The 25022-nt window shown below is 39.6% G+C and overlaps 1 protein-coding gene across 4 annotated transcripts in view; it reads left to right on the forward strand.

Moving 5' to 3' along the window:
* LOC120719346 (glutamate receptor ionotropic, kainate 2) overlaps window positions 1–25022 on the forward strand; it is a 330887-nt gene that overhangs the window by 239198 nt on the left and 66667 nt on the right. For all 4 annotated transcript variants that reach the window (XM_040008464.1, XM_040008466.1, XM_040008467.1 and 1 more), the window contains exons 11-13: window positions 1434–1640; window positions 9680–9903; window positions 20051–20169. In XM_040008464.1, the coding sequence (XP_039864398.1) occupies window positions 1434–1640; window positions 9680–9903; window positions 20051–20169 (550 nt within the window). The remainder of the gene's footprint in view (window positions 1–1433; window positions 1641–9679; window positions 9904–20050; window positions 20170–25022) is intronic.

A 25022-nucleotide genomic window follows, 5' to 3' on the forward strand; every position in this document is an offset into this window, starting at 1 on the left:
TTTTCCTTCCCACTGTCGCCAAGTGCTTGTACAAAGTAGATTTTATGAATGTTGGGATTTCTCTCTGTTATTTTACAGCCTTCTCTTACAAAATAAAGCACATCGATGCTGGTGGCAGAGCAAGTCAGCCACTAATCAGAAGGTTGGTGGTTCGATCCCAGGCTGCCTCCTGGCTGCAATTGTGTGAATGGGTGAATGACTGAATGTAGTGGAAAGCGCTTTGGGGTCCTTAGGGACTAAGTAAAGCACTATACAAATGCAGGCCATTTACCATTTTACCATTTAGCACAAGGGAACCAAGACACTAATCCAGAAATAAGAAAAATGGAGGAACAGACAGCGAAAGACGGAGAGAAGTAAAAAGTACAAATATTACACATTTAACAAAACACAAGATTGCAAAACTGAAATGCATGACAATAATAACTAAAAATTAAAAACAGAAGTTTAATTCTCAGTGATTTCCACACAGTCTATCTGAATCAAACAGGAACAAAAACAATCAACAAAAACAAAACTCAGTACTTGAAATTTTCGAACAACAATGAATAATAAAAAATAGTCAAATATATTACTAAGAATCCAAACTAGGAATCTAAAACAGCAAAACTGAAAACCCCAGGACCAAATCTAAGGAACGTGACAAACCATGTCAAAGCTATTAACAATTTTAAATGATTTTTTTTCAGTCATGCCACAGTTATCTGATAAATAACACCTGCTTGGTGATATATTTTGCGATTTATTTGTCTGCGAGAAACAAGAAATGAGGGATATTCTGCACGAATGAGCATCTAAGGCTAAAAAAGACAGATGGTGCATAAAGCAGAGGTGTAAAGAGGAGGAAGCAGGTGGAGGAGGAAACCGGGAGTGAGCTGTGGAGGGAGACGAGAAGGACATGGTGAAGGAGATGCTCAGTAGGCGGGAGGCAGAAAGGAAATGGTTTGAAAAAAGACAGCTTTCTCCAGCTGTTCATGTGAACGGAGGGTATGTGCCAGCTCTTGCTCTCTCCTTTTTGTGTCTGTCTATCAGCATCTCTCATCTTATTGTTAAAGCATGTGGAACCCTGAAAAGCTGAGCTTGTGCCCAACGCCAGTCTGACGTGCCCGAGAGATGCACACAGTAACTGATATGAGGGGATTATCTCTTATTATGGTCATGCCTCACTTTGTACCAACCCCAACTCACATCACAGAACTGGGACGACTGGAAAACACACACACACACACACACACACACACACACACACACACACACACACACACACACACACACACACACACAGCAGCAGCTTTATATATGCTTTACCAACCTGGGGAGTTTATGTTGGGGTTTGCATGGCTCACATATCAGATGACCTATACACTTTATCTGTAGGTAAAAGATGGAAAGTGCTGCTAAGACTCATCCCTCCTCCCTATTTTGCCCAACAGGAAGAACCATACGTGATGTTCAAGAAGTCTGACAAACCACTCTATGGAAACGACCGCTTTGAGGGCTACTGCATCGATCTACTCAGAGAGCTGGCCAACATCCTAGGCTTTACTTTCGAGGTCCGCCTGGTGGAAGATGGAAAATATGGTGTCCAGGATGAGAACACAGGCCAGTGGAATGGCATGGTCAAGGAGCTAATGGATCATGTGAGTTTCTGCATTATTATTCAATCATTATAAAAGTGGTTCAGTCAATCAGTCAATCAAATTTAGTGATGCATTTTATTTATGGAGAACTTTCAGTTACTTAACCCTCATTCTATTGACATATTTAACATAAATGGAATACCAGCTTGTAATTTACTGTATAAACAATAGCAAAATAATAATAATAGCAACTCTTACTTGTTCTCATGGCATTATTAGTTCTGTAAATATGCCATCTAAAGAAAAAAAGATTTTGCAAAGTTAAAGTTCATTTGCATGTTTCGTAAAACTAAACGTATACTTATCTAAAGTATAAACAATCTTGGAGCTTTTATCCCATGTACAATCTATATTATTACTTAAAAGCTTATTTAAGGGCCTTGTTTGTGATATCACTTAGTTTTTAGTCATTTTAACTAAACATTATTTGTATTTATATAATGAAACCAACTGGGGTCATAATGAGGCTAATATGAAATAACTGAAGTAAACACACAAACCTTAGTGACACTGTTGAAAGCTTTTTCCACATCTACAAACCACATGCAGACTGGTTGGGCAAACTCCCACACACCCTCAAACATACTGACCCTAACATACTATGGCCTTGTTCGTCCTTTAGTTGACTAACAGATGATCCAGTTACCCTGTGTTCTGTCTGTAATTGGAGCACATTTCCAGTTATCAGTTTCCAGTAATACAGAGGCACCATCCCAGAGCTCTACACAATATTGCAGAGGCCCACCCACCAACCCAGGGATCAAACCACCAACCTTCTGATTAGTAGATGACCTGCTCTACCACCTGAGCTACAGCCACTCCAACCGTAATGGTCAGCCCTTGTCCTCAGACTCTGCTTCCTGTACAGAAGATGTTTCAGTGGGATGAATGAGGTCCTCAATATCTCCTTCCACTGCTCATCTACAGGTCCTTCTCAAAAAATTAGCATATTGTGATAAAGTGTATTATTTTCTGTAATGTACTGATAAACATTAGACTTTCATATATTTTAGATTCATTACACACAACTGAAGTAGTTCAAGCCTTTCATTGTTTTAATATTGATGATTTTGGCATACAGCTCATGAAAACCCAAAATTCCTATCTCAAAAAATTAGCATATCATGAAAAGGTTCTCTAAACGAGCTATTAACCTAACCATCTGAATCAACGAATTAACTCTAAACACCTTCAAAAGATTCCTGAGGCTTGTAAAAACTCCCAGCCTGGTTCATTACTCAAAACTGAGTAAGACTGCCGACCTGACTGCTGTCCAGAAGGCCATCATTGACACCCTCAAGCAAGAGGGTAAGACACAGAAAGAAATTGCTGTTCCTAGAGTGCTGTATCAAGGCACCTCAGTGGGAAGTCTGTGGGAAGGAAAAAGTGTGGCAGAAAAGGCTGCACAACGAGAAGAGGTGACCGGACCCTGAGGAAGATTGTGGAGAAGGACCGATTCCAGACCTTGGGGGACCTGTGGAAGCACTGGACTGAGTCTGGAGTAGACACATCCAGAGCCACCGTGTACAGGCGTGTGCAGGAAATGGGCTACAGGTGCCGCATTTGAACCAGAAAGAGCGGCAGAAGCGCCTGACCTGGGCTACAGAGAAGCAGCGCTGGACTGTTGCTCAGGGTTCCAAAGTACTGTTTTCGGATGAAAGCAACTTTTGCATGTCATTCGGAAATCAAGGTGCCAGAGTCTGGAGGAAGACTGGGGAGAGGGAAATGCCAAAATGCCTGAAGTCCAGTGTCAAGTACCCACAGTCAGTGATGGTCTGGGTGCCATGTCAGCTGCTGGTGTTGGTCCACTGTGTTTTATCAAGGGCAGGGTCAATGCAGCTATCAGGAGATTTTGGAGCACTTCATGCTTCCATCTGCTGAAAAGCTTTATGGAGATGAAGATTTCATTTTTCAGCACGACCCGGCACCTGCTCACAGTGCCAGAACCCCTGGTAAATGGTTTACTGACCCTGGTATTACTGTGCTCAATTGGCCTGCCAGCTCTCCTGACCTGAACCCCATAGAGAATCTGTGGGATATTGTGAAGAGAAAGTTGAGAGACGCAAGACCCGACACTCTGGATGAGCTTAAGGCCGCTATCGAAGCATCCTGGGCCTCCATAACACCTCAGCAGTGCCACAGGCTGATTGCCTCCATGCCACGCCGCATTGAAGCAGTCATCTCTGCAAAAGGATTCCCGACCAAGTATTGAGTGCATAACTGAACATAATAATTTGAAGGTTGACTTTTTTGTATTAAAACAATTTTCTTTTATTGGTCGGATGAAATATGCAAATTTTTTGAGATAGGGATTTTGGGTTTTCATGAGCTGTATGCCAAAATCATCAATATTAAAACAATGAAAGGCTTGAACTACTTCAGTTGTGTGTAATGAATCTAAAATATGTGAAAGTCTAATGTTTATCAGTACATTACAGGAAATAATGCACTTTATCACAATATGCTAATTTCTTGAGAAGGACCTGTATATCCTCAGCTGAAGTCAGCAGCACCCCACCACTACTATACACAGTAAAAGTAGAGCGCTTGCCTGACGGTTGGCTAGAATCACTTTAAGGCAGACCAAAGGCATTGTTTGATGGCCTCACCGAGCTCCTCGCACACCCGAGATTTTACTTCTGCTACCACACAAACCACCAGCATTGCCTCCCACATGATAACCAAGCTGTAGTAGGACTTCTTCAGCTTGAAGGCTCCTTTATTCTCCAGTGCCCACTGTCTGGTTCATGGACTGACACCATGACAGGCATCAACCATCTTTGTGGCTGTATAATAGAATAGAATAGAATAGAATAGAATAGAATAGAATAGAATAGAATAATCCTGTAATTGTCCCACAAGGGGAAATTTGGTTGTAACAGCAGCTAGAGAGACACATATACAAACAAACAGTACACAGGACACAGAACAGAAACATACACATTTTTTCTTACATATTTACATCAAGGACAGTGGTTACTATAAACAGAGTACTGTACAGTTATTAAATTAAATAAAATTAACTACAGATAAGAGGCAAACCCAGGTTGTAGTGTGAATCGGTTGGTTAAATTATTGCAGTTACAGCGCAGATGTAAACATCTATGTTTGTTGGGAGCAGTTCTGATTGTACAGTCTGACAGCTGCAGGGAGGAAGGACCTGCGGAAACGCTCCTTCATGCATCGAGGATGCAGCAGTCTGTCACTGAAGCAGCTCTGCAGTTCAGCAACATTTACATGCATGGGGTGGGAGACTCTGTCCATCAGAGATGTTATTTTGGCCAGAGTCCTTCTGTCTCCCACCACCTGCACTGGGTCCAGGGTGCATCCCAGAACAGAGCTGGCCTTCCTGAGCAGCCTTAGCAATGGAGGTGCAGAACATGGTCCATTTGGACTCAGTGTCCCCATATGATGTGAAGGCATAGTGGCTCTACTCTGAGCCCCTCCCAAACTCCTCATCCCATGCTAAGGGAGAGCCCATCCACCCTTGAGAGAAAGCTTATTTTCACCCCTTGTATCTGTGATCTCATTCTTTTGCCTTTGAAAGGAGTTATAATATTGTTAATAACAAGATCATCCTGAACTTAATGGACTTGTGGTGTTTATCAACAACGATGCTCCTTGCTCATAGGGGGTCATATGATTGTTGGGTTTTTCTCTGGATGTATTATTGTAGGGTCCACCTTACAATATAAAGTGCCTTTAGGCGACTGTTGTTGTGATTTGGGGCGGTATAAATAACACTGAAATTAACTGAATTGAATCTGAGAGACAGACGCCCTCCATACTTTTAAGATTAGTCTTAAAACTTTCCTTTTTGATAAAAACTTATAACGAGGGCTAAACTCTCCCTTAATTATGCTGCCATTGGCTCTGGCTGCTGAGGGACTTCCCATAATTCACTGGACATTTCTTGTTGACTCTGTTGCATGTGATTAGAGTTTTTGTTTGGTTCTTTCTCTCTGTGTTTGTCTTCCCTCACGCCTCAACCTTAATGGCAAATAGCTGCCTCAGTCTCTTTCTGTTAAATGGGAATTTTCCCTTCCCACCGTTGCCAAGTGCTTGGGTATTGTCAGATTATTATTTTTTCATGACGTAATATTTTACTTTACAATGTAAAGTACCTTGAAGAAACAGTTGTTTTGAGCTGGTACTATAAATTGAAATTGAACTGACGTGGGCTAGATTGGATTGTAGTCAGTTAAATAGTCAGTTGACTTTTTTGACAATAATTCATTGATTAGCTAAAATAAGTGGTTTGTTGATAAGATAAAAACTAATTTATCAAATGTAGCACAAGTGCCATAGCCAATCACTACATTGGGTGTTGTCTTTGCTTTTGTCTTTAAACTGTGGAATTCGTTTCCCAGCCAAATGCTGGAAATAAGTTTCACTGAAGTGAGGAGTATTACAGACTCACCAAGAAGGAAAGTGAAGAATGAAAACAGAAAGAGAACAACAAGCCCAATTTGACAGGACAGTGATGCAAGAAGAGCATAGATTCATCTGTGAGTTGTTTCCCCTATAGAGCTTATTAAAAACATACACACAACCACCCACAATCTGCTCACAGTGTAGAGCATTACACCTAACAAAATCCCAGTTAGGATGAGCTGCATGGGCAGAAAAATGGAAGAGGCTGCTTGCCCAATAGTCGATATCTGACCTCATTAGAAGCAGCACCCATAAGGGGTCAAGGCTCCTTTAACTTATTCACAGCTCTCCTCTCTCCTCTGTTCTGCTTCTCTTCTTGATCAGTGCAGTGCGAGATTGTCGTGACAGATATTTTCATGGTCAAAGGGCCCATTTCTCTGCAAGTTGTGAGTCTTGTGCAAGCTTGAGTTAGACAGAAAGTGACTGCAGTAGACAGGGTCTCAAAAGACCAGGAAGTGTACGCTGAGAGAGAAGCTTACTTGAGGATGACGTGCTAAATTGAGCTGAACAAAGTAGAAAAGTCCAGTCAAATGAATTGAGACAAACTACTGATTTGGTGTTCTAAAGTTTTATATTTAGAAATAAGTAGAAAACTTGTGGTATTTCTAGAGAAAACTTAATCTTATTAGGAAATATTAATAGGAAAACAACTGAAGGCTTTTCAGGGAGTTTTTAGGACTTCCTGATAATAATGAATTACAGTCGTCCAGCCTGGAAGTAATAAATGCATGAACTAGTTTTTCAGCGTCACTCTGAGACAGGATATTTCTAACTTTAGAGATGTTGCACAAATGGAAGAAAGCAGTCTTACATATTTGTTTAATATGTGCGTTGAAGGACATGTCCTGGTCAAAAATGACTCCAAGGTTCCTCACAGCGTTACTGGAGGCCAAGGTAATGCCATCCAGAGTAAGAATCTGCTTAGAGACCATATTTCTAAGATTTTCAGGGCCGAGTACAATAACCTCAGTTTGATCTGAATTAAGAAGCAGAAAGTTAGCGGCCATCCAGGTCTTTATGTCTTTAAGACATTCCTGCAGTTTAACTCATTGGTGTGTGTTATCTGGCTTCATGGACAGATAGAGCTGGGTGTCATCTGCATAGCAGTGTAAATGTATGCTATGTCTTCTAATGATGCTGCCTAAGGGAAGCATGTATAATGTAAACAGAATTGGTCCTAGCACTGAACCCTGTGGAACTCCATAATTAACCTCAGTGTGTTTTTATTTGTTGTTACCTGGCCCTTACTAAGAGATTCAGATTTTTCAGAATTTATCTGATGTAGCGCTCGGCTCATACAAAATAATTATTGTGTCATTTTAACATCCATGTAGATGCTGAAAATGAGAGCATCAACATGTCACTTCATCTGTTATTAAACTCAGTTGGCTTCTCTCAAAATGTGAAAGAACCCACCAAAATGCACAGAAAGTGATCATTAAACAATATTCCCTGAAAACCCTCTGTTGTCTGATCAATTCTAGTTTTACATTTATAACAATGGATTACACAGCAGTAGGGAATACATTTCATTATGGCAGATGTTACAGTGGTTTATTATCTTGTTAATAATTTTACATCTTCACTGCGTATGACTGTGGCTTCTCTGAAAAACAAAGCCTCAAGTTAGAAGTTCTCCCTGATAAAACTCTTAAATGCACATTTTAAAGTAGATAACTTGTAAGCTAGATAAAATGACATCTCACCAATTTAGAAAAAATAGTTTGTTGCTCTGTAACATAACATTGTTGCTCCGTCAAGCTAGAACATCTTACTATTCGTCACTGATTAAGGAGAATAAGAACAACCCCAGGTTTCTCTTCAGCACTGTAGCCAGGCTGACAAACAGTCAGAGCTCTGTTGAGCCTTTAACATTGATTTAATGTTAACTAGTAATGACTTCATGAACTTCTTCACAAATAATGTTTTAACCATTAGAGAAAGACAATATTCCTGATCATCTCACAGATGTGTATTTATATGCAGCTACGAAATGTTCAGTTTAAGAGTTGGGTCGGGATCAAGGATAATCCCAAATCAACGGGCATTTGCATGAAATGTTCAAATCCCAACCTGTAAAACAGTGATGTTACTGCATTAACACAATAAATATGAGTGGCCATAATAGAAATAAAATCATAACTGGTTTTGGTATGGCGATTCTTGCACAGTATTCTTCATTTTTATATCTATCATGACTTCTTTTTTATGGTTTTATGTCTTTATTCAAGGGTCATTATTATACATGCACATGTGTAGTAGTTTATATTAATCATACTACATATTATTATTCAAGGACAAGGCCTACTAGAGGATGTTGGGCCCCTATGTCACCCTGAGGTCTGTCAGTCAGAGACATTTACATCAGTGGCCTGTTGGAGGTCATTTTGTAGGGATTGGACAGTGCTCATCCTGGTCCTCCTCCTACAAACGAGCAGATACAGGTCCTGCTGATGGACATTCGATGGCCCTCTCCTTGTCTCCTGGAATCTCCTCCGTGCTCTTGAGACTGTGCTGGAAGATGCAGCAAACTTTCTGGCAATGGCATGGCTTGATGTGATATTCTGAATGAGTTGGACTAGCTGTGCAACATCTGTAGGTTACCTCATTCGAGTCAGCCAACCGAGTCAAAAGCACAGAAAAGACGTCGAGGGAAACAATATCAGCATCCTCCAATTGTAAAACCATTCCTTGTCGTCTTAAAGTTGCCCCTCGAGAGGATCTTTTGTTCATTTTTCACTTAATACGTGATTATTTCAGTATTTACTGATATCTCACTAATGTTTAATAGTGAGCAGTTTTTCATTGATTTGCAGTGAAACTTCAGGTACACAGAAACCATGGGACCAAAACATTTTCTAGAACATAACAGAGGCTCCGGTTTTGTTTTGCTGTTTTGTTTGATTTTGTTGTTGTTTTTTAATAGTGTGAATGGATTCACAGATGCATGTTATCATAGACTTCCATCTATCAGCAGTGAGCTCAGTCTATTTATCCTTAAGTGGCAACCTTCATAATACAAAAAGGATATATCTTTGAGGAATGAGCTACTTGACCTTGCTGTGGATGTTTAGAATTTAGAGTCACAATGCAGCCTGAGATTTATGAACTGTCAACACCAACATAGCTTTCACCTAAGATGTAGTGGTGTGATTTTCCTGTCTATTTCTGTAGCACATTTGCTGTCTAAGAATGGTTTCCAAACAATGTAATATATGTAAACTTTGGAAACAAGCATTAATATTTTGATTTAAAAAATAAATCAATAATGATATTTTTACAAGCTAACATGTTGCAGCATCTTAACCAAGTGTCCTCACATCCGCAGCGTCTTTATTTTGTCTACACTGACACAGGAGGAAGCAGACAGAGGAAATAACTGAATGTTTTGATTTAGTTTCCAGAAAGCAAAAAGTGAATTTAATTACGGAGGTGTTCTTGATGGGTCGAAAGATAAAGAGGGTTTTAAATTTCTAGCTAAGTGCCTCAAGACAGACTCTGTAGTGTGTAAAGACCCTGTTTGCTTAATTTGATTGCCTCTACGTTCCTCCCGTACCCATAACTTATAGCCTATTCCTCTTTCCTTTTATGTTTCCTATTGACAGAAAGCTGATCTTGCAGTGGCTCCGCTCACCATCACATATGTGCGCGAGAAGGTTATCGACTTCTCCAAGCCCTTCATGACGCTGGGTATAAGTATACTGTACCGCAAGCCCAACGGGACCAACCCTGGGGTCTTCTCCTTCCTCAACCCCCTCTCGCCTGATATCTGGATGTATATTCTGCTGGCTTACTTGGGTGTCAGTTGTGTGCTGTTTGTCATAGCCAGGTAACATGTTACTAAAGTGATTCAAATGATTGTAGCTTCACACACAGTCACACACACAGTTAGCTACAACTGCTCAGTCTGGTCCCACTAACGAGATCATTTCTGTAATTACAGAATCGAGAGCATGCAGTCACTTAGAAGGAGTGCTCACACTAATCAGTGGTCAAAGTTTGGACTTGACATCATTGCTGTGTAACGTGTTTAATACAGCTTAACCAGCAAGGATCATATCGATGCTGGTACACGGGTACCACTGTTAGACATTTGTAACAAAATGTTTCCCCTCACACTGTCATTTAATGTGGCTGCTAGTCTATAAGTGGCCTGGATCTGCTCACACTGATGCCAGTACATAAGTTTCAAACACACACAGAACCACTTCAGAAAGGAAAGCTGTACGTTGATCAGCCTGTGTGCATGTGTCTGAGAGGGTGGCAAAGAGATTGTGCATTCATATATGTGCATATGTGTGATGTGTCGAGCTAGATGTGAAGGCTGCTGCCCTCTCCCACCTTTCCCTCACTCTCCCCAGTGTCTCGCAGATCATGTAGTATTTGCTTTTCTCTTAATTCCTTCACCTTGCTTCAAATGTGACAATTTCTTAGCTAGTTGTGTCTCATATTTTCCAGTTACAACCCATAATAGTTTCAGTCGAATCTGATGACAAGCTCATCTGTAGTTTCTCTGCTGCCTCTGCTCCATCGCTGAATATGTAAAAAACAAGAACTAGTTGAATCTTTTCTAACCAGACAGAGATCCTAGGTGTTGTTCCTGAGATCCAGAGGAGCTGCTGGAGTCACTCACTCAGCTTGGGGGTCAATGAACCAACTGCTCCAATCACTTTTGCCTTCACCCTCCACATCTGCTGATGCTCTTTTCCCAGACCTTGGTACTTCTGGAGTTTCTTGTACTCCTTTTTCCTGATGGTGCTATCACTCGGTGCAGCTGCATGTATCACCACAGATGCGCTGGATTGTATCAGGGGTATCTCTGCACAGCCTGGGCTCTTGCCTGGTGCAACAGTTGGTAGACCCAAGCCTTTCTTGATCTTGTGCTTGTTCTGTGCTCATGGATGATCTTTGTTTCGGCCTTCTTCTTTCCACTTAGGGTATAGTCTCGAGGTGCTGAATTTGGGGTGAAACCCTCTCTGCATGGTAAGGAGCTTCTATCTCCTCTTTTGTCCATTTTATTATCCCAGGAGAATGTCTGATAGCTGGCAGCCTGTAGGGGTTGATAGCCCAGATGCTGTTCTTCCCATTCAGCTGATTCCTCAGGCTTTCCTAGCAGCCTCTTCATGGAACTCATTTGCCTGTAGGATTCCCAGTTACTTGAAGCTATCCTTGATATCTGCAATGTTACCTTCTGGTAGTGCAATTCCCTCGGTTCAGACTACTTTCCTTGTCTTAGTTACCATCCGACTACATTTCTCCAAATGATATTCAGATTGTTCCATTCCGTAGTCGGTATCCGTAGCCACTCTTGTAAATTATCTCACGTCGGGGGTTCAGGCCTATGCCGAACAGCAGTGGGGACAGAGCATCTCCATCTCCAAAATACGACCTTGATGGTGACTTGTGCAGCTGGCTTGAAGTTGGCCTCCAGTGTTCTTATTGAACTTGCTGAACTATCAAACAGTTTTAGAACTTTTTGGATTGTTACAAATCCTGAAATCACATTTATGATACAGAATAATTTGTTAATTTGTGGATTTCTTTCGTAAAATAATCTTTTATAACTGAACACTTGAAAATGAAAATAAAATACAGTAAAATGAAATAAATAAAATAAGCTGCTTGTATAAGATGTTCTGCTCTAAAATGTAAAAAGTACTCTAATTGTTAAAACGTATGTACTGTTCTGTACTGTGAAAGCCTGATGTGAACCCAGTGCTGCAGTCCTTTGGTCTCTTCTCCTCAGTGCTCTACTCGATGAATGTCTTAAAAATTGATTTTTTCGACTTGTGTTTTAAAGCAAGTTTATCTTTAACAATGCTGTGCAGCTCTACCTGATTTAGTAGCTGTAATTCAGACACCATGTAAGTAAGTAATAATGTATGAGATACAAGCGACATATGATACTTATGCAGCAGGTAATTTAGATAATTTAGGACTACTTAACACAATAATACACACAGTGGGATCACAGACATATCGTTTTCAAATCCTTGTAATGTATTACTTAAATTCTTCTATTTTTGCATGACATAAACTGACAGTAGCTCAAGTTTAAAGAAAGATTGGTCGTGATATATTAAATTTGTGTTCCAACCCGATATCACGGCAAAGCGTGTATTAGACATGCTGGTCCACCATGCGGTCGTCAGCCTTTCTTATGCATGAAAAGGACACGCATGCTTAAGTTGCAGTAAGCTGTAGTACCAGCAGAGGGAGATATTTTATTTCAAGCCAACATGAAATAGTCATGGGAAATGTTTAAAGAGACATTACTAACACATTTCTATCTAAATACACATCAGTGTCTTTACATGTAAATGTAGTGTGTATTTGTCTAAACAGATTCTTTCAAAGACTGAAGTAGGTCAGTGCTCTTTGAAGGTTCACCAGTTTGATCTGGTTGATTGCTCGTGGTTGCTATTTGGAGCCCGGTGAAGTAAAAAGAGAAAGGGAAGTTTGTGTTAACTGTAAAACTTTTGGGAGACACACCAGCCTTCTTGCACCTTGTTCCAGGACCCAACAGTTTTACCGTTAATAAACGTGTTTTCCAATGTTACTGGCGTTATGATCACACAAGAGAATATGAAGCAGCAACTGTCATCTAAGTTGGCTCAGAATATGCACCTATCTGTATTTATTATTACAGTAAGCATGTGCTTGGTAAGTGTATAAATGTCCCCCTCACTTTATTCCGTCTTTTCTCCTGTATACACAACTGCATGCTGGGCTACAGCTGCATGGTTTGGCTGTAGACTGTAGGACGTTCGAGTCTTACAAAACTTTGTGAAATGGGAAATTGAAAAGAAATATTATGTAGAGTGAACAGAAAATTTTGGGAATGTGTCCCAATTATGTGATTTAAAAAAATATGTGTTTATTGAACACTATTAATTATTATGTTAGTTCTTTTATTGTAATCGATCAGCCACAACAGCATAATTGGTGAAAGGTAAATTAAAGTTCACCATCCATTTATTCAAAAATGAATAAATAAACAAATTCATTTCTCTTGACAAAACTAACCTTACCCAGCTAATATAACACACAATGGCTACAGACACCCCGTGGGGGAAGCATGGCCAGGTTAAGCTGGATAAGCTGCATAGCAAAACTCTCCCTCCCTGTGCATCTCTGCTGCATCCTTCCTTATGCACTACCCCAGTAAAGAAAAGAGCAGAGAGGTCATAAATAGCAACAGATATGATATATCATTAGTCAGATACAGCACAATAAGAGAAGCTGGGTTGGACCTACACTGTGTCAGCTGGGCAACCAGAGAGGGCTGGCACTGAGATCAGCTGATCTGCCAGCGTCCTAGTTGGGTTCAACTGTGGGGTGTGCCTGAGTTCATGGCATCCCCAATACATGTAGTTTTAATGTTGTGGTTGATTGGTGAATATTTTGAATGTCTTCTCACCCACTGCTTTCTGTAGTATATAGTCATTTACATGAGTTTTGCTTCCTTTATTTGTTTTAGATTATTTCTTAATGTGATTTGTGTCTTTACATCAATTCAAATGAGGTAAGGATACTTTTTGGCTGCACCCCTTTCAGCGGTTAGTTTTTCACATTTGATTTGCCAGAGTTTTGTGCTGGAAGCTGTTATTGACTCAGTTCCTACGGGGGTAACCATACAAATGAGGTAAATGTCATTTACTTTAGATTCTTACCGCACGATTTGAGAAGACGTGTCTTTCCAAAAAGATCCAGTTGATCTAAGTAGCTCACAGACTCATTCAAACAGGGAATAGTGAAAAGGGAAAAACTTATTGGAATTATATCCATAATATTGCCCTGACTGATGTTTTTAATTGGCACTATAAAATTTATATTTGGTACTATAAAAAAACTGAAACAAACAGAAATGTACATGTCACCTTTGTGTAGCTCATTCAACTCTCTGCATTAGTTGTGGATTTTGATTGAAAATGTAAATCGACTGGTGCTCGTGGACATTTATCTGTTAAATGATGAGATGACACTCATTTCAGTCAACACTGTAAAACACAGGGTCTTAACAGGCAAAATATTACAGGCGAGACCCACAGCTGAGTTTCATTGCGAATATATATTTGTGTGTGTATGTGTGCACACTTGTACATCAAACCAAAGATCCGACTGTTACTTATACTTGTGGGGACCAACAGTTCCTTCCAGGCCCCACAAGTTTGGAGGCAACTCTGAGGCTCAAAATCTGGGTTTAGTGTCAGGTTATAATTAGTTTAGACTAAGGGTTCATGTTGATGGTTAGGGTAAGCAGCTAGGCAAAGCATCATGTCAACTGGATGTCCTCACTCAGATATAAAAAGCAAGTTGTGTGTGTGTGTGTGTGTGTGTGTGTGTGTGTGTGTGTGTGTGTGTGTGTGCGTTTGTGTGTGAGAGTGAGAGAGAGAGAGGAAGAGAGAGCCTACACATTACCAGTGTTGGGCAAGTTACTTTGAAAAAGTAATTAATTATAGTTACTAATTACTTCTTCAAAAAAGTAACTGAGTTAGTAACTGATTCTAGATTCTAAAAGTAATTAATTATAGTTACTAATTACTTCTTCAAAAAAGTAACTGAGTTAGTAACTGATTCTAGATTCTAAAAGTAATTAATTACCTGAAAAGTAACTATTGTGTTACTTTAAAAAAACGTTTAACCCTGGGGTCGAGGGTATAATCGGCCATGTTAACCACTTCTGATGTTTCCTCTACATTTCACCTTTCACCTACATTTCCTTTGCCTTGTTTGGTTCATTCTTTTCAGCACAACCTCACATGTCTGAATTTACAGTCGTGTTTTCATTTTGACAAACTGTGTTAACACAATTGATCTAAAACCAGAAAAAAGACATAAAATCCAAGTAGAAAAAGTTATATTTTTTACTGTAACAGCCACAAACATGTTTATTGAATCTATTTCATAACTTTAAATGTAAACATAAATTGTCAATTTTAAAAATCATATTCACAAGTTTTGCAAACAAAGTTATTTGCAGCCATTTATATTTTACCCTTTTTTTTATAACCATTTCAAACTGTTTACAGAACAATCAGCTGTTCTTCAATAAGATGCCACAAATTATTTGTGCCACTGCAAATATTTCTGTCCACTATAAAGGAAACATCACAGCCTGATACCTGCAGGTCTGACAGCAGCAGGTGTGTCACTCCTGTTTCTACCTGGAGACAGCAGTCACCTCATTGTTCTGACACACAACACAACACTATCCACAACACTACACACTAACTACACAAGACAGCACATTAACTACACAAGACAGCACACTAACTACACAAGACAGCACATCAACTACACACTCCAAACACGCTAAACCTCACAAATCTCTCACATCTCAAAACTCGCTCTCTCTCTCTCTCAGTCTCTCTCTCAGTCTCTCTCTCTCGCCGTCACTTAAATCGTCCCCGTCTTCCTAAACAACCAAACGTCATGTTTCCATATCATTTTTTGATTGGTTGATGTGGTGCATTTTTCCACCAGAAAAGCAGCTTTTTTAAAAAAAATATATATATATATATATATTTTTATTTATTTTTTGCTCATAAGCAGAGAGCGCTCGCTGCACTGTCCTTAGTAAACGTGACGAAACTATTTAGGAAAAAACGCGTATATATTGTTTATCATGACTCTGGTTTTACTGGCCGATCAACACAGTTTATAAACTGGTATATGTCACCTTGTTGCTTTGTCTTTAAGTGGTCATGTGATTGGCTGACCACGACTACTTTATTCTTCCTCAGCCAAACAGCAGCACTCATGCCATTGTTTTCCCCCCTTAGCTCCAGGTGTTGTGCCAAAAAGTGATTGCCGCCTGCAGGAGCACGCAGCTGCTTAAAGCTGTAGCGCCCAGATCACTTACAGCTACTTCCTGCAGCTGATATACGATGCAGTAAGCTGAACACAGCTTCAACCATCTGTTTGTTGAAACAATAGTAACGCGACCGCATTTTCTTGTTAGTAACAGTAACGGCGTTGTAACGATAGGAATAGTAATTAGTTAGATTACTGGTTACTGAAAAAAGTAACGCCGTTATTCCCATCACTGCACATTACATATTTAATGTTGTATGCTTGTGTTTTATTCTGTGTATCACTGTTTGGTCCAGTGGCTGAAGTATGAGTGCTACACTGCCAAACAGACAGTAATAGGACTGACATTACAGTGGTAGAAGCAGAGCAGCTTTCTTTTCCAGCTGTAGGCTTAATTTACATGAATGCACAGCTGAACTATGACTGTGTTGTTCTGACACCTGCCCTGCTTCCTCCTGTTACATGTGTCAGTGTAACGGTACGTTATCCCCTGTATGTTTGTCTTAATGACAGAAAAAGCCTTTCCACTGCTTCTGGTGCAGGTGATAAAACATATAGTACATCTCGTCCAAATCTCATCTGTTAGCCATTTGTTACATTTTGGAGAACAAAGTTGCCACATCCTCAGCATCCTGACCAAAATGTTTCCGCAGAACAATTACAAACAGAGACATAAAATCATGCGTCCATAATCTGTCCGTATTTTGCAGTATGTCTCTCATCTAAACTCTGTTACTATGACTCATGATTTGACTTCTAATTCTTGTCTGTATTTTCAAAAGTACAATATTTCTGCCTGTCTTATCAAAGCATAATTGACTTTAGTCTTTTCATGATAACATTTATGTTAATATGTGCTCATATTAAAGTCACTCCTCAGCATCCCACAGTCCTATATGGATATATGATTTAAATTAAAGTGACTACAAAGAAAAGTGAATTTTACCAGTTTTAAACTCTTAACATCCACCATGTAACCAACAGCATTAGCTTTTTCTGGTTTGCAGTCGAGCCTTCTTTTGTAAGTGTTCGTATCTGATTCATTCCTGATTTGTGAAAATGAAATAAAGTGAGGTGAACCAACAAACAGCACAGAATGTTAAACTAACAAAACAATTAGAAACCCAAAATACAGATGACTCACTTAGTATATAATTGTTCCTTTTGTGGTGAAGTACCCTCTAAGGCAGGGGTGTCGAACTCCAGGCCTCGAGGGCCGGTGTCCTGCAGGTTCTAGATCTCACCCTGGGTCAACACACCTGAATCAGATGATTAGTTTGTTCCCAGGCCTCTGGAGAACTTCAAGACATGTTGAGGAGGTCATTTATCCATTTAAATCAGCTGTGATGGATCAAGGACACGTCTAAAACCTGCAGGACACCGGCCCTCGAGGCCTGGAGTTCGACACCTGTGCTCTAATGCAAGGGCAAAGACTCCAATCTGACCCACAGGATGGATTTTGGAAACTGTAAAGGGTGCGCACACACACACACACACACACACACACACACACTTAGCGAGTTTAGTTTCTAAAGTATATTTTCTGTGATTTCCAAGGCAAAAGACAAAGGCTCAGATTTGCAACAAAACATCTCAATGATTCTCAGAATTTTTAGAAGAAATATTCTGGGACAAACAGGACAAACTTGGAACTTTTTGGAGGGGTTGAATGATGTTACACCTGCCATGAAGCTAACATTAAACTGAACATGATACTGAAGGTTAGATGTGAAGGGACCTGGATGACTAGCCATAATTTGCCTATGACTTAATGACCTTAAAATCAAGCTCACTTGAGTTATGCAGCAGGACAATGACTGCAATGATGGGAACGACTCATTGCCAGTTATCGCAAATGCTTGATTGCAGTTCTTGCTGGCAAGGGAGGCACAACCAATTACAAGATTTATGAGGCAATTCGTTTATCACATGGAGCCAGGTAGACTTGAATAGCTTTTTTTCTCTTAGTAAATGAAATCATTTATTAAAACGTGTATTTCGTATTTACTCTTATTATCTTTGGCTAATGTTAAAATTTCTGTAATGATACGAAACATGGAAGTGTGAAAAGGAGGCACATATTTTTCCATAGCACTGTATCGAGAGTTTTTCTTTGCTGTTGACCTACGCGCAGCCAATTTAGAATGAGTAATACCTTAGCTTGTGTCTCTGTTTAAGGACAAATCCAGAGCACATGGAAAAAACCCTCATGACACAGACACAACAGTAAGACTGAAACTAAGGATTGTAGGGCAATAACAAGAGAGTTACATAATGGGTCAAATACTTTTAACCCACATAAATACTTTTCATTTTCATGGCGACTTACATAAATGATGAACTCTCAGTAACACCTGACATTAGTGTTATCATACATTATCATTGGCATTTGTTGCAGTAAGAGCCTGATGATTACAGAAAGCAGAACATTGTTTCTGTGCCACTGATGAGCTCTCCTGTTTTGCTTCATGCTTCTGTGCTACCCTTGCTCAAAGAATAGATGACCTGAGAAAATGTTAGGAAAATATAATCGAAGATCGAAGTGACAGCAAACCGTCTCTATAGTGAGGGACGAGTTAAGCTATGTTCTCTCTTGTAAATTTCATTGCATCCAACCGATAGCAGCAGCCTAACATGTCATTCACATAATAATGACAACTTTGCTTAACCATGCTCATAGTGAACTGTACCTGGCTGTTTGCAACATGACTGGAACAAATTCACTGAGAAACAGGCACAAGGGATTGGGTCACGTTGTTGCATTCTCCAAGGTTGCAGTTCAGCTGAACTCAATTTGAATTGAAATTTTACAAGCCGGCAAATCTGGGGATCATAAGCTGAACAGCTGCTTTAATGCCGAGGATTGTTTTAAATCAAAAATCAGGGGCACATTCACAGATCCATACACAACACACATATGAAATCCAATACACAATATCCCTTCTAACTGTTATAGGATTGAAAAGGAACACTGCCACTAACCATAATATAATAGCAACAGAGATTGGTCAGTGTCAGTGTACGGTTATAATGCTGTCATCCAGCCAGTCTCGTCAGCGTATCCTTGTCAGGGTTGCAGGGGGGCTGAAGCCGATCCCAGCTACCACAGGACGAGAGGCAGGGTGCACCCTGGACTAACACATAGAGACAGACAACAATTCACACTCAGAGTCACACCTCCACCAATGCTGTTATTAACTCTGCATTATTAACTAATGCTGATAAAATGCTGTCATTTTATCAATAAAGCAACACATCTTCATAACAGTCTTGTATTTACCCCAGAGGATCATGGATTACAACCGTGACACACTGCAGAAGTTTTATCTACTTTATTGATCATTATTAGATGCCATTAGAATCAGTAGCATCCACTCCAGAGTTTTTTGAAAAGTAAAACGTCTTGCACCGAACAAAACCTACATTATGCTTTTCCATTTAATTGTTCAAATGACTGTGTGTCGGGCTGAGTCGAGATAGAGGGCTGGTTCCCCCTTTTACTTCAACACAAACCAAATCAGGTCAGGACGCTTAACCGTAGACCAATCAACCTTTACTAATCTAATGTCACTTTTATTTAACATGAATAAACGAGAACTGTCTTTGCTTGAAGAGTGCTTTGAATGAGAGGGATCACCAGGGCTGGCGTGGGCATGATGGGAATGAACCATTTGATCTGCTGAATATTAATGCTCCTTCAAGATTATAAGGATTATTAGTTCTTTTCTCGGCTGGCGATGGAGTTATTTTCAGAACCCATCGATTAAATTACAGCGGGAACTGCCTTTGATATGAGCACATCCACATGACGAGGCACTTTGGATTATCAGTGCTGCTCAAACCCACTCCCCAACCATTCTATGGTAATAAAATTGAAAAACACACAAAGGGAATTCAGATGAGAATTTTTAGGCTGTATCTTGATAACTGAGCTTTTCATTAAGGAATCAAATTAACAGCAACATGATCTCAAGCATGCTGGCATAGCAATGCTTATTGATTTGGGAAGTGTCTCTGAACATTAACTAACCTTTGTGTTCTTTCCTTTGTCTCCCCAGGTAGGAAGACCATTCTTGGTCTCTTTCAGTGTATACTCTTGTGTCTTTATGCAGCTGCAGTAAACATATGTGTGTGTGTATGTTCTCTGTTAATTGTCACAGGTTTAGTCCCTACGAGTGGTATAACCCCCACCCTTGCAACCCTGACTCGGATGTAGTGGAAAACAATTTCACCCTGCTTAATAGTTTCTGGTTCGGAGTTGGAGCTCTCATGCAGCAAGGTAGACGCCTCTGCCTCCCCCCTTTTTCTAGCACAAGTCCCACTTTTTTGCTGGGGGTCAACCTTGCTCTTTGACCAGGCCCATGACCATGCATGGGGGCCTCTGTGCATGTAGCTAGATGCTTTACGTGTAGTCCAGCAGGATGGTTTGAGAAGACTTTGAGCAATGTGATTAGCATATGACAGTGGTGCTCCTGCATGCTTTCCTTCTCCCTCCTCACATTCCTGACCTATTAGCAGCCATCACAACAGGTAGGTATCCCCACCCAAAACATGTGAGATGGATCAGATGTATGACTTTCTGTGAGAATGTAAACTTTTTTTGTGTTTGTTTTTTTTCCTTCTGCCAAATCTTCTCAACTAATCAGCACCCTTAGATTGAGAAAATTAACAGAAATGGAAATAGAAACACTTTATGATAGCACTTTCTATCACAGCTCAGTAATAACGTGGTAACAGTAGAGTAACAACGGGGAAACAAGAGCGCAATATTGTGGCAATTTCTAAGTTATTACAATTCAGTTACCTGTGGTAGTTTTTGTGTAATAAGCAGGAAACAGAAACTGCTTGTTTCTATTTAATAGCATATTAACAAGCAGGTAAAAAAAACTTTTAAAACAAACTTAAAGTTTAAGTTTTAAAAGAACAACAATGTTAGAACAAATGTGATGCAATTGGCAGTTCTTTGAGCAACAATTTCACAGATACAGACTGTCCTATTGAAACAGTGCACCATTATGTTTATAATCAGAAATAAACCACTACAAAATTTACTGGTGGTAAATAGCTGTATTCTGAGTACACCACACCTCCAACCCCCTCACCTTAACCGATGAAAACTGGAGTTATATATATATATATATATATATATATATTGAAAGTATAACTAACCACATCTAGTTCTCTATCCATATTTGCAATAATAACGGTGAGCTTATTTCATGACGATCTTACTTTTATGCAATCTTAGTTTGTAGAACTACTCTAAGTATTATCTGGTAAGCTAACATTAGCTACTAACCTGCTGTTAGCTACTTTGTTCGTGGTGTAAGTTGACAGCATGTGATGTAATAACTACAACAGACATGGTCCTAAATATAACTTAAGGAATTAAAAAAGTGTGTTATTTACCTTGCAGTCCTGCAGCAGCAGTCTGCCACCTACTGGCAGCCAGCTCTTTGCAGGCTGTTCTATTTATGCTTATTACACACAACCCACCACAGGTGTTTCCAGGTAACACTCACTCACTTTTCAAGTTTTTTTTAATAGGTTATTATATATATTATTGGGATTTGACGTTATATTAGTTATTAATTTATTATTAAATAACAACGGACAGTTTTGCATTTTGCAGCTCTGTTTCTTTCTTATTACAGAGAAACTACTGCAGGTAACTGAATGTAATAAAATTACCACATTATTACGTTCTTGTTTCTGCATTATTACCCTGCTATTATCACTTTATTACCGAGCTGTAGTTCCACGTTATTAACCCCAGATTTGTTATCCAATTACATATATTTAAGTGTAACAGTACTCAGCTGTAACCACTGTTGCAACAATGATATTACTTGGATATTAAGTGGTTATTACTTCAGTAGTTGCATACTAATAACTTAGAAAATACTACATTGTTACGCTCTTGTTTCCCATTGTTACTCTACTATTACTGCATTATTACTGAGCTGTAATAGAAAGTGCTACCAACTTGGTATACACTTTTTTTTTTGCGACCAATATCTTATATATTTAATAACACAATAAGAGATATGCTGTATGTCATATCATAAACATTTGCGTGCAAAGCCTTGAAAGCATGGTATATACTGTATGTATGACTTGCAACAAAACACTGGAATGGAGCACACAGGGAAGTAGCTGCAAGATCCCAGATTGTGTTAAAGGATCAGTTTATGCAAATGACAAGAAGGAAAATAAGAAAGCTTGCCTTTAATGGCATCTAGCTGTGCAGATGCTTTTGTCCAGACTCTATCATCGCTTCCACACTGGACTGTATATAAAAGTTAGATGTAGCTACTGCGTCAGAAAAGTGAATCCAGTAGCGGAGTGGCTCAGAGTGCTATATCATTAAGGGTTGGTGCTAACTCACATTTACAAAGTGTTCACTTTCATGAAATACTAAAGTGAGTACAATGTTTTTCGCAAGTTATTATGGCTTAAACTATTTCCCATCTCATCAGTGTGCTTTGGTCTTCCTGCAAATTATGTATACATTAGGCCTCAAAGAGAGATAATGATTTCCAATAAGGTTAAGTAGCAGTTCACGTCTGGCTCCAAAAACACCACAGATGATAGTGGCCAAGTTCAGTTGTTGTACTCACAGAACTAAAAGAATGAAACTTCTGACTATAGTAACAGTAATCATTTTGAACTTTTTCTTGATTACATAACACACACAGTATAGAGAGAGCATTTATCTGCACAACCAACACACTAGGAAGTCGTTATTGTGCTGCAACAGGCTCCATCAGACTTTTTCAAGGCCTTCCCAGTGAAACTTCAGCAGGGTGAACTAAAATAGAGAGAATAATATAAATCACAATACCCATCGAAGTACTTTAGCTCACATGATGAAAACTGAACAGCTCTACCAGGAAAATTACAGTGCATTTTTTTTATCCAGCGCCAAATCACAACATCGGTCAGCTCGAGGGGCCAGAAAGTAGTCACAACATTTACTCGTTACACACCTGTTGCAGCTTTATTCCTCTAACTAATCTAAACTAATGGATTACACTCATTTTTCACCTCAGAATTATTTTTTACACCCCTAATCACAAAGTGAAAAAATGGTTGCGTATAACTCTTGTGAAATTATAAAAAGTTGAGAAAACTATTTTACTGAGGCTTGGCAGCTCTGGCATACAGGTGTGATTTGTGTAGAGCTGCAGAAATGTTTGTCCTTCTGGAAGGTCCTCATCTTTCCACAGAGCAATGCTGGAGCTCTGTCACAGTGACCATCACATTCTTGGTCACCTTAATCACTCAGATTGTCCAGATGGACAGCTCTAGGAACTTATTCCATTTACAGATAATGGAGGCCACTCTGCTCATTGGGACAGTCATGCTGCAGTAATCGTTCTATACGCTTCCCTAGATCTGTGCCTCTAAGTAACCGTGTCTGAGAGGTCTACAGGCAGTTCCTTGGACTTCATGGCTCACTTTGTGCTCTGACGTACATAGTTGTAGAAACATCCGACAGATGATCACTGGAAACAGAATGCAGCTGAGCCCAATGTTCAGTGTCACGCAAAAGGTGTGAAAAGTTTTATACATGTTACATTTTTGTTTTCAAGAAAACTTTGTTTCACTTTGTCATCAAGGATGTTTGTGATTAGAATTTTGAGGTGAATAATTAATTTAATCAACTTTGGAAAATTTAACATGAAACAAATATGCATTACTCTGCATTACTCAATCACTCCAGAATGTAATGGCTTGGCATTTAATTCAATTCAATTCAGTTTTATTTATATAGCGCCAAATCACAACAAAAGTCGCCCCAAGGCGCTTCAGCATTTACATAGCATGTGTTTCTCTTAGCTAGTGGGATGCTCTGACTTACTTATAGACCATGCTTACTAATATCTCCAGATTGGCTTGTAACACAGATCCATAAGTATTCCAGTTACTTTGAATAAGTAAATAAAATTATAGCTTTCTTCATATCTTTAGCCCAACAAAGCAAATGAAAATATCTGATAAGCATTCAGCATACGTTTGTAGCATCTGAAAAAGAGTTCAGTAAATGTCATGCATTGTAGCTTGAATTGTAGTTTAGTGTTCATAAAAAGTCAGCAGAATAGATGATGGAGAGACATCATGTTGAGAAGATGTGGAGCCAGAAGACTGTGGGACTAGTCTCGACAAACACACAGTAGCTACATAACAGTATGCTGGTCTGCACTGTGGAGAGGCTCCCCTGCCGGGCGGCTTGCCTAACCCCCCAGAAAACTGTGGGACGTGCTGTTTGGTCATGACGTTACCTTGGGTACATGACAGTCAGCCCCAACCAGGCTCTGTTTGGTCTACGCTCGCCTCTCTGAAGGTCGTCCACTGTTTTCTGTTCTGGTGCAAAAGTATAAAATGTCCAAACCTGGTAATACCTGCATCTGATTGCTGGTCATGGGTCCCACACAGAACAAACATTGTATTGTTACCAGCACTGATGAATGTGTGTTTGTTCTCATTCATGTTGAGTTGTGGTTTTAAAAAGGGACAAAATGGGTGGCTGTTGGCCCTACTGGGCGACTTTATTGCCATGGTTGAATATACCTAATAATATACTGCTTTCAAATCACAAATCACTTTTCATACCATTTTAAACTTTAGCTAAAGATTTAATGCCAATATAACAATATTTTAGGAACATTTTACAATTACTGTATTTTCGCAGGAATTACATTTCTTTATTCAGAACATATTTGTTTTATATTTCTTGTATTCCCGCTATTGTCGCTCCTTTTAATAGATATTTAGATTTATCACATTATTTATTAACTCCATAAAAATGTGTGTTAACATAAACCATATTTCCTGCACGTTACAGACAGTAGTGGTTTTAAATTCTACCAAACCAGTGAGTGCACATGAAAGTGTCCAACTAACACTCTCGTTAAAGATTTAAAAAAAAACCTCCTGATAATGTAAAATGGTAAATGGCCTGTATTTGTATAGCGCTTTACTAGTCCCTATGGACCCCAAAGCGCTTTACATTACATTCAGTCATCCACCCATTCACACACTGGTGATGGCAGCTACATTGTAGCCACAGCCGCCCTGGGGCGCACTGACAGAGGCGAGGCTGCCGGACACTGGCGCCACCGGGCCCTC

Source organism: Simochromis diagramma, unplaced genomic scaffold, assembly GCF_900408965.1.
Source record: "Simochromis diagramma unplaced genomic scaffold, fSimDia1.1 OVJJ01000313.1, whole genome shotgun sequence".
Lineage (NCBI taxonomy): Eukaryota > Metazoa > Chordata > Actinopteri > Cichliformes > Cichlidae > Simochromis > Simochromis diagramma.